This window comes from Megalops cyprinoides, chromosome 20, assembly GCF_013368585.1.
Source record: "Megalops cyprinoides isolate fMegCyp1 chromosome 20, fMegCyp1.pri, whole genome shotgun sequence".
Lineage (NCBI taxonomy): Eukaryota > Metazoa > Chordata > Actinopteri > Elopiformes > Megalopidae > Megalops > Megalops cyprinoides.
The window spans coordinates 462,251-477,091 of NC_050602.1; the positions used below are offsets into that span (position 1 = coordinate 462,251).

The 14,841-nt window shown below is 41.8% G+C and overlaps 1 protein-coding gene across 2 annotated transcripts; it reads right to left on the minus strand.

Annotated features, from left to right (window-relative positions):
* Window positions 1-2,182: 2,182 nt before the first annotated feature.
* hsd17b7 (hydroxysteroid (17-beta) dehydrogenase 7) lies at window positions 2,183-11,551 on the minus strand. Of its 2 annotated transcripts, XM_036554774.1 has the most exons (9): window positions 11,421-11,551; window positions 10,372-10,575; window positions 10,193-10,285; window positions 9,475-9,589; window positions 6,323-6,517; window positions 5,007-5,111; window positions 4,541-4,597; window positions 3,856-3,954; window positions 2,183-3,505 (listed from the first exon to the last, which is right to left on the minus strand). In XM_036554774.1, the coding sequence occupies exons 1-9, from the start codon at window positions 11,453-11,455 to the stop codon at window positions 3,371-3,373; spliced, it is 1,038 nt and encodes a 345-aa protein (XP_036410667.1). In that variant the 5' UTR covers window positions 11,456-11,551; the 3' UTR covers window positions 2,183-3,370. The 2 variants fall into 2 exon arrangements, with proteins under 2 accessions (XP_036410667.1, XP_036410668.1); XM_036554775.1 differs by lacking the exons at window positions 2,183-3,505; window positions 3,856-3,954; window positions 4,541-4,597; window positions 5,007-5,111; window positions 9,475-9,589 and having other exon boundaries at window positions 6,451-6,517.
* Window positions 11,552-14,841: the final 3,290 nt, after the last annotated feature.

The following is a 14,841-nucleotide window of genomic DNA, read 5'->3' on the forward strand; positions in this document are numbered from 1 at the left end:
CAGCCAGTCCCACAGTAATAAAACTCATTCAAATAAGTTCATCAGTTTTTCCATATTTGGCACATACAGACAAAGCAGGTTGTGTTGGATTTAGTTTTTCTCTCCCATTTAGAACAACCACATTACCATGCAACCTCAGAAGCCAACCACTGCCAGGACATCTCCTCAACCACCTTGAAAAAAAATTAAAAGCTGTATCATATCCTTTCATTTAAACACTAGCTTGTGTTGAGGGAGGTGCTGGAGGGGGTCATTCTAAGAGACCCAAAGCTGAGGGGTGTGGGCAACATTAGAACAGGCTCACAGCTAAAACACTGGTTACTGTTTTTCATGTTTTTTTCTCCATTCATGTTTGGAACAACAACATTTGAAAGTCTCAGGCCACTACAAAAATCCATCTTGGAAAAACCTCGCCAGGTTGTGATAAGCTGCAGTCTTGTCCAGAGTTTACTTGCAGTTATGTGAAGCACGGTTATTTTACATAATGAGATGTTAAATGAGCTACGTGTTCTCTTTTACTTCTCTGTGTAGGTCAGAGAGCTGTTAAACCAAGTACCTCAAGCTGCTCTAATTACTCCAACTCCCGAAAAAAAATTAACACTGGTAGTTGTGGTTAATCTACCTCAGACTATAGGTATTGGCCATTGGACAACCTCAAATGAACTCAGAGAAAGATATTGGCTGATAAGCGTGTAGCTAACGGGAAGAATGTTCAGTCTGTTGTCAGTGCCTTTATTGTAGATCAGGAGTCTTAAATAGAACACACCCAGTGCTCTTTGTGATCAGCAAGAGAGGTGATCTATTTTAGGTATGAGGGAGTTTTGCATCTCATATTCTGACATCAACAGTTGCTTGCAGGATGCGGCCTGGTTTCTGCCCTGATGAATATTCAGGTGGATCAACAAGTTGTCTCCACTTAACTCACATTAAAACACAAACAGAAGTTAAGAAGCCCAAAAGATGGCACTATCAGCAGGGTCACTTGGCTACATTCTGCAATTTCTTTCCTTAGCAGACACTCTTATATAGAACTAACACAGCATACCCTTTTTACATGTTATCCATTTATACAGCTAGGCATTTACTGAGGCAGTTTGGGTTCAGTACCTTGCCCAAGGCTACAATGGTAATGGCCTATCTGGGAACTGATTCAGTGACCTTTATGAGCCCTGTTCTTTAGCACTATGCCACCATTACCCCACCTCACCCATCACCCATATCCCATTCCGCTAACCATGAAGGCATCTGGGGTTTCCCAATGTGTTCTGTCAAATTCCTAGTATGGCTCTTTCAGTCTGGCCACCTAATAATCCCACAGTCAAATCACCCTCCAGTTGAACTGGGTAACCCCCCCCCCCCATTCACTGTAACTGATGTTAAGTTACATTACATTACATTATTGGCCTTTATAGCAGACACTCTTATCCAGAGTGACTTACATCAATTACAGGTTTGTACAAGGTTATCCATTTATACAACTGGATGTTTTTACTGAGGCAATTGTGGGTAATACACCTTGCCCAAGGGTACAGCAGCAGTGACCCTGTGGGGAATCAAACCACCAACCTTTCGGTAACGAGTCCTGCTCCTTAACTATGCTACATTGCCACACAAATGATGTGAGGAGTTTTGCAGCTGCTGTGCTACATGTTAATGGAGGCTGAGGTAGGATTCCCTACTGTTGCTGTAAAGCACTCCTGAGGTGCATGAAAAGCCGAATACAAATTCAATCCTTTATTATCACCATGTATTACAGTGATGGCATGTGCGTGGAGTATTGAGTTATTCTGGCCAAATAATTCACCGTCTACACTGAAAACCTGTCATGTCTGAGTTGGTTGCATTTTGCCCTGGTCAGCCTTCACCAGGCACATTATCTACACTTCACAGAAATGTCTCAGGTGTGATGTGAGCTCTAGAGTGAGTTACACCATGTAGATCAACAGAGTCTTGCAGGTTTCCATGTGACTTATGCTTTTCCTTACAAAGAGGCCCCTCATTCACTACAAGTTTTTTCTTTAGGGTACAAGTGCATCAAAACCTGCAAATCTAAGGTCAGATGCAGAATTTGGACCAAAGAAACACCTAAAGTATGAAAAAATACTTCACTGCTGACAAATCTGAATTGTATTCACTTTATTTATTCACTGTCATAATGCCAGTTTTCACTATAGAATTCCAATGTCCTGGATTTTAAGGGATGCTTTTTTGTGATGAGAAACCTTCACACCTTGAACACACTGATAAGGAATCAGTAAGACAATGAGCCGATAGGTACATTCTTACCCCCGAAACTACTATTGACCTGGAGGTGAAAAGGCCACACAGTATATATGACATAACACCAAATGCCTTAGCCACATAGCTATAAGTTATCATTAGTTAATTCGATCACACTTGAAATCACACTTGACAGAGGAATCATTTTTGAGAATGTAAATCCAGTCTCTACCTGCATGTTCATTTGGAAAGGATAAAGACAAGCATGTTGTAGTGGTCTTACTGCGATTTGCTCTGCTTATCTCTCATTCACCCCTCATTAAAATCTAAAATGAGCATATCACTATAATTCAATGATGGTAGTTGCTCTCATTTGTCTGGAACCGCAGCTGTTTTTCTGCATTATTAATGAAACATGAAAGGGGGTGTGTCCTAGAGTTTTGATGCATATTATCTAAAACCTGACTGGATCACATCAACATGGTCCTGTCACGCTCAGACTGCAAGAACACTGCCAGGGTCACCACCCTGAAGTTACTCTCTGAAGACCCAGTCTGAGTTATATAAGGCATAAACTGTCATCGGTGTCTTCCATCATAAAATATAAATCTTTCAGTTTTCTGTCATGTAGGTGTCTGTATATTCAATTTCTTCTGTATCTGTCTTGCACATTTCTCTATTGTGTTTTATATCTTCCTTAAGTTATTTCTTTTTATATTTTTTCTATTGTGAATTGTGTTTGTGAATAAATTATATTTTTTTCTATTGTGAGTTTTGCACGGTCTGCCCCGCTGCCGACCATCATTTCACTGCACTGTACATTGTACCTTCGCATGTGACAAATGGGTTCTGGGTTCAGCAGTTATGTTTGTCTTTCAGAATCACTTTCACAAAACCTGATAACATCATCCACCCCTGACCTGCCAGATAGCAGAGGTCTATTACTAATAGAGAGGCCTCGCCAGGACACGAGGGTGCCCCTGAAGTGCCTGTCAGAAAAAGGACCTTTTTTGAGTTAAAGCAGCAAACCCCTACATCGTCTCAGTAGCCTTCCAAGGTGTCTCTATGAAACCTGATCTGGAATGACTGGAGCAGGTTTTTTTTTTTCCCGAATGCAGAGCTAACACATACTCAGCTAAGAGGCTCTGTGCTACTCAGTCTGCTGCAGGTATTGCTCATGGGCACGGGCATCCTCCTCTTCTTTCTTGACTTTTTTCCGCACTTTACTTTCCAACTCCAGTAGCTGCTCATACAGCGCCTCGGACATGTCTTCGTCAATATCCATCTGAAAGGAGAGAGAGGGAGAAACTAAAGCCTCATATGCCGGACAAAGGCACGCAACAGATTGTCAATTGACAGGCCTATTGAGCACTATCACTGCTCACTCTTGCTGCTGGCCATAAATAAATTTGGTGGCAAATTACAATCAGATTAATTTGCACTTTGAGGTTGAAGAATCATCGCTTTGCTCATCAAGTTGATAGACTGCATCTGGTGATGCGTCACAGTTTGACAATAGGCTGGTGCTTGCATGTGACTCACTCCACATCTCATCTGATGGCTGCACTCAGCAGAGCGGAAGAGCAAGAGGAATGTGGAGTGCTCGGGGTTTGGCCATGGTCTGTTGGCACTCACCTTGCGAGGCTGAGTGTAGTTGGTCCCGAAGCCGGAGGTTAAGCTGTGGTATTTCGCCCTCGGGTCCAGAGACTCTGGATTCCGGAGGAACAGCCAGAACTGCAAGAGGAGAGCATAGCCATCTGCTATGGGTACTGTGTGGAGAGAGCACAGCTAAGCACGAACGCTCAAAATGCTGCACTCAACATTGCCGAATCACCAGGGAGTCCTCAGGAGCTGTCTTACACTTAAGTCTGTTATTACACAGTCTTAAAATAAAAGACTCCTGTTTAAAAAATGATGGTGAAATGCTTTAATGAAGTTCTAAGCAAAGCAAATGTTAAAGGAAAAGAATGACCTCAAAGATCACACGTACCTCAGCAAAGATCTGTCAGCCTCCAACAGGTAATGCATTTCATTTATTACCATTATTCATTATTCAATATACTGACCGGGCATTTGACAAAGGGAGGCTGGAGTAAGTGAAACTAATATCCTCTAAATATCTACCCTAACTCCAGGGTCGGGTTTTTGTACACAACTCCACCCCCACACCGGCCCAAGTCCTATTTCAGGCACACCAAGGCTCTGTCATTTAAAATAGCCTGTACTGAATTCACACTCAGGAAAGGATGACAGATGCATGGATGAGCAACATAAAGCTTATGTGCATAACCTGCGGACGTGAAAGTGTGAGAATACATACCAGGGCCTCGGCCCCATTGTAAGGAGTGAGTGTGAACGTGTTGGTGAAGACCCGGATCTGTCAAGGCACAGAGGAAAAACAAAGAACACAATACATTCACTGTTCACCGCTTTGTGATGGACATGTCTGACATATTACCCAGAATTCCTTTGGCACTAAGAACACCTACACTAACAAATTGTGGCAGTGAAGACAAAACATGACCAAGTCTCCCTCTATAGAGATGATGTCACTTCATTTCAGTGTAGTGGCTGCTTATTTTGCTCATGTGCATCGAACCACATACTTGTTACATGCACTTAAATTAACTTGCAGCTTTGATTTAAGTTAAATTTCAGTGTTACCTCTTTTTACTATAGTATTACCTCCTTATTCTGCCTTGTTATATGTATTTAACTTTCCAATCTCAAATGTGATTGTGTGAGGTGCCAAGCTTTGAACTGAGAGGGCAGGTGCGTTCACTCACCAACCACATCACTGGCATGATCAGGGTCCAGATGAAGGAGGGCAGGATGCTGTAGGTCAGATTGGTCATCACTAATCCTGGGCAAACCACTGACGAGTAAAGACCCTGCCAATCAGAGCAACAGCTCAGTGCACCAGCCATGGACGGATTAAACCGGCACTAAACTGTACACAAGCGCTGTATCTCTCCCTAAACCTAACCCAAGTATTAATAGTTACTACACATTCTATTTTCTTAGTATGGAAAGTAATTTTATATCATCTTCTCAGTATGTCCATCATCACAGCAAAGCATGTGGCAAATCTGGCAAAAAGGATACTCATAAATAGTCTCACACAGAGGTCCATTAATCTTTAATTCTGACCGGAATGAAAGTGATAAAAAGGGAGGGAAAAAAGACTGGTAAAAAGGATGGACAATGGATGGATTGTTGTATTCCTGGAAATGGCCTTTGATAATATCCAATCATTCCAGGTACAAGAAATTTGACAATTACTGTGAGCATGTGCTTATAGACAGCTTTCTGTGATGCCAGGAATGGGAGGAGGGTTATTCTAAGGACATTTGAGGTGAAAGAACAAGACAGGTTCATACACATTTTTACCAATGACTTTTCCATGCCTTTGAGGCAAATTTTCTTACATTCTCTGAAACGTCTGTGTAATAAAAATCCATGTCAAAATTTACCACAGTATATTTTAACTAAAATTAATGACAAGCTATGTGGTTTGATACAAAATAAACATTTATTTAAGTAACGCTGACACACCAGTAAGATGTTTACAGAATAAAATGTATCAAACCCTGAGAACTCCATTGTGTAGCCCTAAGTAACATAAATGACTGGGAGGCAACAATGTCTGAAAAATAAATAAGTAAATAAAAGTGTCCAGTAACACTAACATTAACTTCAGAAGGCAGCAGTGTCAGAGAGAAACCGTCTTTTGGAATACAAGATTCTGTAACTAAGACGATTTTAAACCAACAATGCCTCTTATTTCACATTAACCTAACTGAGTATTAACAGAAGATAACCCTCCCTGTTTGAATCCCCTAAAAACAATCCACATACTCAGGTCCGAGACTGACGTTACCCCACACAGAGAACAACATAACGTCAAGTGATACGACTGATCTGCCCGAACATTAAAGTATTGTTTAACCCTTTCGCACGTACGGTCACACCAGTGTGATCAGCCGTTTAGCATGTTTAGCACCATCAGTGAGGTGCCAGAGAGCAGCGCATGCTGTGGTGGTTATGGCTGAACCTGAGTCTCCAGTCAACCCCAGGGATCCCAGATGGCAGGTGACCTTACTTGGTCATTGTAGTGCCTGTTCAGGGCCAGGCTGAGCAAGTCCAAGGCGTATTTGGAGGAGCTGTACGGCTCTGCCCCCTTCTGGTGCTGGATGTCACTCAAGCTGAAGGCAGTCCGCCTGGCATTGCTGGATGAGGTCCAGATGAGGCGTGAGGTGTGGCCTGGCTGACACAGAACCGGCTCCAGCTCTCTCACCTGACCCAGTAAAAAACAGCAGCAACCTTCTTGAGCCACAAACAAGAAATAGGCCCTGTCTGTGGGTCCCTTAACAGTGAGCAGTTTGCTGTATGTTTTTTTCAGGCACAGGGGAGTGGCAGTGTGGCGTAGAGACCTGTTTCCAGGTGAACCATTCCTCTTACAACTTCTACAAGGCTCTGAACCCAGCAGCTATCCTGGGATATAAAGGAACAACATAAAAACAGTTGCACACTTCCTGTATGTAAGTAGCAGATGCTGTTATCCAATGTTAAGTTAAATATCCTGTACACCCATGCTAGTGGATAGTAATTGGCTAAGTACTCAATTATTGTTACTGGGAACACCATTCCTGACTGGAGGGAGCAGCATTACATTACGTTATTGGTATTTAGCAGATGCTCTTATCCAGAGCAACTCACATTAGTTACAAATTTTACATGTTATCTACTTGTAAGGATAAGGCAATTGTGGGTGAAGTACCTTTCCCAATGGTGCAGCAGCAGTGCCCCGGCAGGGAATTGAAAAAGCAACCTTTCAGTTACGAGCCCTGCTCTTTACCACTATACTAAACTGCCGCCACTACATAATTCAGAAGGCAACACAATCTGCCTGTAGCCTTGGGGTCCAGAGAGGCAAGGTTCATTCGCAAATCTCTGCGTGTTTAACCCCACTTTTAATAGAAGGACAGTTGCATTGACATAATCCCTCAACAATTTCTGCAGTACTGATGAATTTTCAGCCCCAGAGCTCTTAAAGGAAAGACGTCATATCTTATGACCTGACACTTATCTCTTACACTCCTTGCATCCTCCTTGCCGAGAAGGTTCATGTTCAGTCTGCATTCCTATGCTGCCTACCTGGATATTCTCTTTAGACCACACCACTTTAAAATACCAGATGAGCCAATCAGAACCCTAACAGCTTCAACAATAGCAGAGACAGAACTTTCAACGTGAAGCATACAGAATTCACAGAGCTAAATATCTGGTCCAATTATAAAACATCTTTGCGTAGGTATAAAAAAGGAGGGAAAGCAATGGAGATCAAAATCACTGCATACTTCTGAACAGCTGTAAAATGTATATCACACACATTCTTTTATGTCTAGATATTCATCTCCTAAATTAACCTTCATACTGTGTCTAGGAGACTGCAATTTCTAAAAGTAGGTTCTAACGCTGTATGCGCTCCTATGGACATTCCCTTTTAGATCACGTTGCTTTAAGAATGTGCACAACAAAACTGCAGTAACACTTGCACTCAGCACAACAAAACACTTGTAGCTTCTAGGGAGGTAACGGTACAGTGGGCCCACGGTTCGGTATGTATCGCGGTTTTTGGGTCACGGTAACGGTACAGTTTCGGTATCTTTATATTTAAGAAAAAAATGAAAACATCACCCTTTAAATAATGAACTCTTTATTTAGCCTACAAACAAATAAAACTTTCCATTCAGAGAAATGGCAGCATGACTGACTAGTAGGGCTGCTCGATTATGGCAAAAATAATGATCACAATTATTTTGGTCAATATTGAGATCACAATCATTTAACACGATTACTCATTGACTTTGGAAACATCATGCATTTATTGAACTTTTAACCCTTTCGCATAGTAACTTATGCTTATGCTATGTAATGCGACTGTTAAGTTACATGGTTTATGTTTTCATTAGCGTTATTAACCTTCTCATTGTTTTCAGTTAGCATGTGCTATATTTTTAACGTTAAATCGCTGTTCCCGCAAAGATAAAATTAGCTAGAATTTTTCCAATCTAATGTTCTAATCGCACTAGAGATGAAACGGTATGAAAATACATACCGTTGAAAAATCTCCGGATCGCTATCACTGCCTTCCGCCATGTTTTCACTGACGCAAAACAAACCCATGTTGCATGCTGTGCCTGCGCACCTGCGTCTGGGAGACTTAACTTTGGTTGATGCTAGGCAGTATTTAACGTGAGTTTTTCAAAGCGCGGTAATCAACCACGGTTTTAATGGTAATTAAAATTTGAAACGGTAATACTAACCGTCAGGAATTTTACCGGCAACCGTTTCATTCCTAAATCGCACCGGTTTTAGCATACGCGCTAAACGACAAATCACACCGGTGTGACCGTACGCGAGAATGCTTGTTTTTAGTTTCCCCTCTCTTCTCCAGCTCGTATTTGCAGACAGAGCACTGATAGGCTCCAGGGAAACTCTGACAGGGGGCGTACCGAACGGTTCGACAAAACACCGTGTACCGTTGCATCCCTAGTAGCTTCAACAATGATGTGAACTGCACTGAAATGACTCTCTGGTCCATGTAATAAAAATCTATGTAGATGCCATTCTCACTTGAGAAATTTATACAAAAATGTTTCACTGCAGTATACAGAACACCAATCTCATTGGCTCTACAGGCAACACAAGCTGCAGATGCTGCCACTTAACTCATGTATGTTTTATGGAAGTGTTCAGGTTTCTCAACAGCAGTGACCAAGGCTTTCCACAGCCAGGGCCAGGTTACACAGCACGTTTCAGCACAGAGCCACATAAACATCCTCATAATGATCCCAGAGTGATTCAAGTACGTACATACGTAGTACGTGCAGTTTGTAAGTCTGCAGTCACCACAGATCAGTGAGGCGGTGCGTGAACTGCCTGAAAACACACTATGCTGCACCAAGAAGACAAACCTTAAAATAAAATCCAGCCAGCTGCCTGATGACAGACTGGTGTGGTGAAGTGTTCTTTGTTGATAACTGTATACGCAGAAAAACAAAAAATACATATACATATGCATAAACACATTTTTTTCTAAAGACTCAAAAATACATTTCTTACATACATTACTTTTTTGCTCAATTAACTGACAAATGTTTGCATGTATGCGAACACAGACATCTCCTTTTTAGTAATGTCTTTGGTGGAGCGGCGCACATAGTGGCGTGCCATACTGAGGTAACTCACCAACAAGAAGTGGCCAAAGAGGTTGGTGGCAAACACTTCTTGCAGGCCGTCTAAGTTCACGTGGTCGTGCTGTGTCAGGAGACCCTCAGCCGTTGCGAACATGTGAATGACTTTGCTGCAAAAGAGCAGTGTTATGTGCTGTGTCATTAGGCGCTGCCTCATTACACTCTGCGCCCTAATGTGCTGTCATTATGTGCTGCCTCATTACAAGCTGTGCCATTACATGTTCTGTCATAACATCTGAGAGAAGTCTCTTCAGCACAGTATTAAACAGCACTGTGGAACAGTTGAACAAGAAACGGGTCTCTAATCATAAGGTCCCTGGTTCAAATCCCAAAAGAGACACTACTGTTGTACCCTTGATCAAGGTACTTAGCCTGAATTGCTTCAGTGAATATATGTACTTATAACTGTACAAATGGACAACATGGACAAATACATTTCCCTGGAAAATGTTGTCTGCTGAGAAAATTAATAATAACACAAAACATTCACACTCCTGAAACAAGCCCATTAGCCAACTGTTTTTGATGTGCCAAAGAGGCTTCTAGATTTCAACTCATTCTGCCTAATTAAAAAATGTGACTGTCAATTATATGACTGATTTAAATCAGGTGACCATGTGATCCAGTTTTTCCACTGTTTAAACAGTAAGTCTGCAGGACTACAGCCAGGATATGTCAGTTGGTTTCATGAACAGAGAAGGAGAATTCTTTACCTGGAGAACAAACCCTTAAAAAGGGCTTTGATGTCCACCTGAGGGTTGGGCATGATCCCTGCATTAAGGTAAAGGCAGTCCAACCTGTTATACCTATGAAATATGAAGAGAGCTCACACTGCAACATTCTTTAAATGCTGTGGTGATGTAAAAACAGGTGGGAGGTATGGAATACGCACCTCAGCTTAACCTCCTGGGCTGCTTTAAGGACAGAGCTGACGCTCCCCACATCCAGGTGCAGGAGGGTAATGTGGGCATCGCTGTAGGAGACCATCAGGGCGGTGCGGGCAGCCTCGGCCCGCTGCATGTTCCTGCAGGCCAGGCAGAGCTGGATCTCAGCATCCTGGCAGAGGAGCCGCTCACACAGGGCCAGACCGATGCCACTGCAGCACAGACAGAGACAACTAATCAAACACAGGGCAGATCAATTCCACTGCAGCACAGGCAGACATGGCTAATTGGACACAGGACCAGGCCAATGCCACTGAAACACACAACTTGGACATGGCACTCAGCAAACGCAGAAGAATAATTCAGAATATACACGTGTAAACAAGACAAATGACAACAAATCTCACACAGCAAACAAACACCATGTAACTGTGCAGCACACCCATTCCTCGTCAACGTATTCATTACACTTAGCTAACCACTCACTATAATCCTGCGCTCTCAATATACATAATCTGCTTTGGTGCTGCCTGCCCCACACATCACTACAGCACAGCAATTTATAAGCCAATTAATCATAGTTACTGTGGATGCAAACTGTTTTTCCAGCAGTGTTTACCAGGGGAACACAAAGTCGTTTTAATTTTCGTATGAGAGCTTCATTAAATTTACACCGTGCGTAATCATCCCAGTCTACAAAAACTACACAATAAAACAGGAGGGATTGACTTTAAAATGGACCTAAGGCTATTAAGTGCACACATACAGCAGATCGTTGTGAAGTTAGGATTAGTCACGGCGTTACAAATTAGCTCGTTAACCTTACTCATTTACGTTTAGAAGTGTCAGCAAAGACGACAGAGAATTCAGCAAAGAAAACTTTGGGACGATCGTACAACTATATGTCGAAATTGGTGGAAATATGCATACAAGGCTTTTACTGTCTATACAGATGTGAGGTTCTAAAAGGTTAGTTAACAATTTATCTCTCGCTGTTGTGAGATGAGAAATAACAGAGAGCAACAACACACCACCTACAATCGAACTTACTACATACCTGTTCGCACCAGTCACCAAAACGACTTTTTTCATGACGGATGTTTCAGAATTTACTAATACCCAAACATGTACAATGAAGAACACAAGTGTATAGCTTAGTTTGCGCAACTCCGCCTTTGGATCGCCCGTTGAAACCGTAGCCTATGCTCAAAGCGCTCCATGACGCGCTTTCATGGTGTGATTGGATGTCATAGCACACTTAACCAATAGAGTACCAAGGTTCCACGTCACAGTGGTGTCGGAAATGACATTCCCCGTTCATTTTAGTCATAGACATTTTTTAAAACGCACTTTTAAAGTATTTCAGTGATTTATGCCTTACCATCGATTTCCGGATTATATATTGTGACCCCAACTTGCGACCTATATTGTTTACTTTAATTGTTTCGAGTCAAATTTTACGTAATTTAATCATTTATCTCATATGCTAGTACAACCACGGGCTAAAAACTACACGTCCCATTAAACCACGGAGCGTTCTCATTCCCGCTCTCCGGCCTTGATTGGGGAGGGGGGGCTTGCTAGTTAGAGTGTGGCTAATCATCGCTATCAGCTATCGCTATAGCAGCTAACTTACAAGCTCGTCTTTAGCAGTCATCGCTATCAGAAATAGCCAACTCATCGTTAGCAGCAGTGGTGTCGCTTCGCCATATTCTCTTCTGTAAGGATGAGACCCGAAGTTTTCAGCGGGGCGAAAAACATAAATCAGCGCATGTGGAGGAATTCAGTTGTTTTCTGGGCCATATCACCGGTTTGGTCAGGGCGAATAAGGGATAAGACCTACAGGGTGTCAGTGAGTGTACACCAGTGTAACGTTAGGTAGCATGGCTAACCAGCTAGCTAGCTAGCAAGCAATGTCAGGTTACCACAGTGGTTCTCAACCTTTTTTGAACAAACGCCCCTGACCTCATCATGATCCTCTTTAAAATATTATAAGTGTAACCGGGAGTTCTGTTGTAAGCCTATACTTTTAATAATAATTAAACAAGGAGACGGGAGCTCCGAACCGATCAACAAGCTTTATTAGCTTCTCCATTCCATCAGTCAAGACCGCGTAACTCATCACCATCACTTCCAGTGTGACCTTTCAAAATAAAAGCACTGAAAAATCGCTTACATAGCCTATTCATTCGCACAAAGAGTTTGTACTGACAGAAGCTTAAAAGTTGTGATGAATAACTGTCACTAACACCCCCCATTTATGCCTGAGCGCCCTTTTCAGCTACCTCGTTCACAACGCCCCCGTTGAGAAACTCTAGGTTACCACATCATCACCATCAGCTTGCTAAATGGATTGATTGTTAGCCCACGATTTTGAATATTGAAAAACGCCCGAAGCCTTTGAAACATATCTACAGAGTCGGAAACACCTTGATGTTTAAGCAAAAAGATAAATCTGCTTACACGTGTAGATTTGGGCACTCGACTTGAGTGAAAATGCACATTCAGTTAGCTACATTTGATAAGACGTCTCTCTCATGGTGTGCATGCAGAGATAATCTTCACGGTTTCCCTACTGTAAAACTATGCCGTAGGCGTAGGGCATTTTGGACACCTGAAAAATTTGCAGTCACTCACATATGTACGGTGGCTGCAGTCCAGGACAAAGCACTGAACCATTTTATAACGATTGCGGTTGTTTGTTAGCTAGCTAACTACCAACTGTCTCCGTCTTTGCTACCGTGTCTTCCACTAGTTAAACCTAGCCTGCTTCAGAGCCAACGGTTTTCTAAACCGAATATCCCAGAATGCCCGGATGAGATGGTGGTATCTGATTTGTCAGGACGTCTTAAAGTCTTAAATCTTAACATTTTCTGAAAATATCGAAACATTTGGCGAGTCCAAATATATCCTCACACCGAACAGGTTAATTCAGGAAATTTACAGCTCCTGAAATGAATCCGAACTTCAGTAAAGATGGATAGTGTGCAAAGCCCATTGTAGTTTTCCATAGGGAATTTACTTCTGACACCAGCGAAGGACCAGTGATGACGTAGGCCTACCCACCTCGGTACTCTATCTGTACCTTTTAACCAACAGCGCTGAACTTGAGAAAATACAAACACACACACACACTCGGAGACCATGAAATTCAAAAATGGTTTAATTTTTTTCTATCTTTCCTCATCGTTCCACATATCTCCCTAGCTTCCTCTTCTGTCCGTGTTTCATCGTTTGAATTGTAGTAAAGACCTGTCTATAACAGATAACAAGAAAGTTTATTGATACCCCGTTTGATATATATGACTATATATCACTTTTGTATCAAGCAAAGAATGTCTGAAAGATCAAAAGGTTCTTACACTGTTATTACTAATGTTGTTATCAGAAACAGCCAATGATAACACCAATGATACACCAACACCAATGATAGTAATACTTAGAAGTTATCATTAGTATGATTATCAAGTCATTATGTTCTTGCCCTTTGTCTGATACTTGTAATGCTGTATAATGCAGTCTTCCTACTGTCTGGGGATGTGTTATAATGTGAATGGCACACCATCTCATTTATGTTTATGTACAATGCAATATTTTAAAAGTTTGTAAGTTTTCAGCCTATTTAGCCATAAGCAATCATTAGGATGTCTGTTTGTCTGTGAATTCATGTTTGACTTGCCAGCACATTCCATGAGCAGGACATGTTCGGTTCTATTGGTTTCCTTATGGAAGGTAATACTACAATCTCCTGACAGGTGGAGATAAGGGCCTGGAGTCTCAGACATTCTCACAGACCCTCTCGTTCCCTCTGTCGAGCCTTCATTTGCATTTACTGTATTGTGCAGGCAGCTGGTGTCTGTAGCTGCTGCTCTAGAGTATGTTGTTAACAGAATGTAGGGTGTAATTGGTCCAGTTTATGGTAGCATTTGTTTCATTCGAAATGTATTTGTTTCAAGTTTTCATTTGAAGTTGATTTTTTTTTCTTTGCTGGACTTACTATGTACCTTTTTTTGTACAGTTTTCATACTCCTGTCTGTCTGAGGCCAAAATAAATCTATTACTGTACTATAACTGTTTTACATTTTGGGGGCAATTGTGTCTTCCCCAGCACCTCTTTACATCATTTCAACATGGTGCCCCTTCACAAAGTAACTGCTACCACTATTTACTATTGAAATTGAATTAGGTTAAATCTATGGTCAAATCTGAATCTGAAAGGGTATGGGCCACATGTTAACTGATGTGTTGATATGTGATTTTGCAGTGGGATGTGGCTGAAAGCAGTATCTCAGGTTTTTAGATAGCAAATCAGCTTTGAGCAGAAATATATCAATGGACTGGCCTGAAGCGTAAAGGGCCACTGTTTAGCATTAAAACATTTGGCAGCATAAATGTGCCCATGTAAATGTTGGGCATGTTCCCTTGCCAAAGCAAAACATCATCACACTTAAAGTAAGCCACTATAAGATGATTAAGAA

What these genes read in the sequence shown, in the direction of transcription:
- hsd17b7 (XM_036554774.1), bottom strand. Translation starts at nt 11,455, where the DNA reads ATGAAAAAAGTCGTTTTGGTGACTGGTGCGAACAG. An exon ending in TTGGTGACTGGTGCGAACAG is followed by an intron (nt 10,576 to 11,420) that starts GTATGTAGTAAG and finishes TCTGTGCTGCAG; the next exon opens with TGGCATCGGTCTGGCCCTGT. An exon ending in TTTAAGGGTTTGTTCTCCAG is followed by an intron (nt 9,590 to 10,192) that starts GTAAAGAATTCT and finishes GCTCTTTTGCAG; the next exon opens with CAAAGTCATTCACATGTTCG.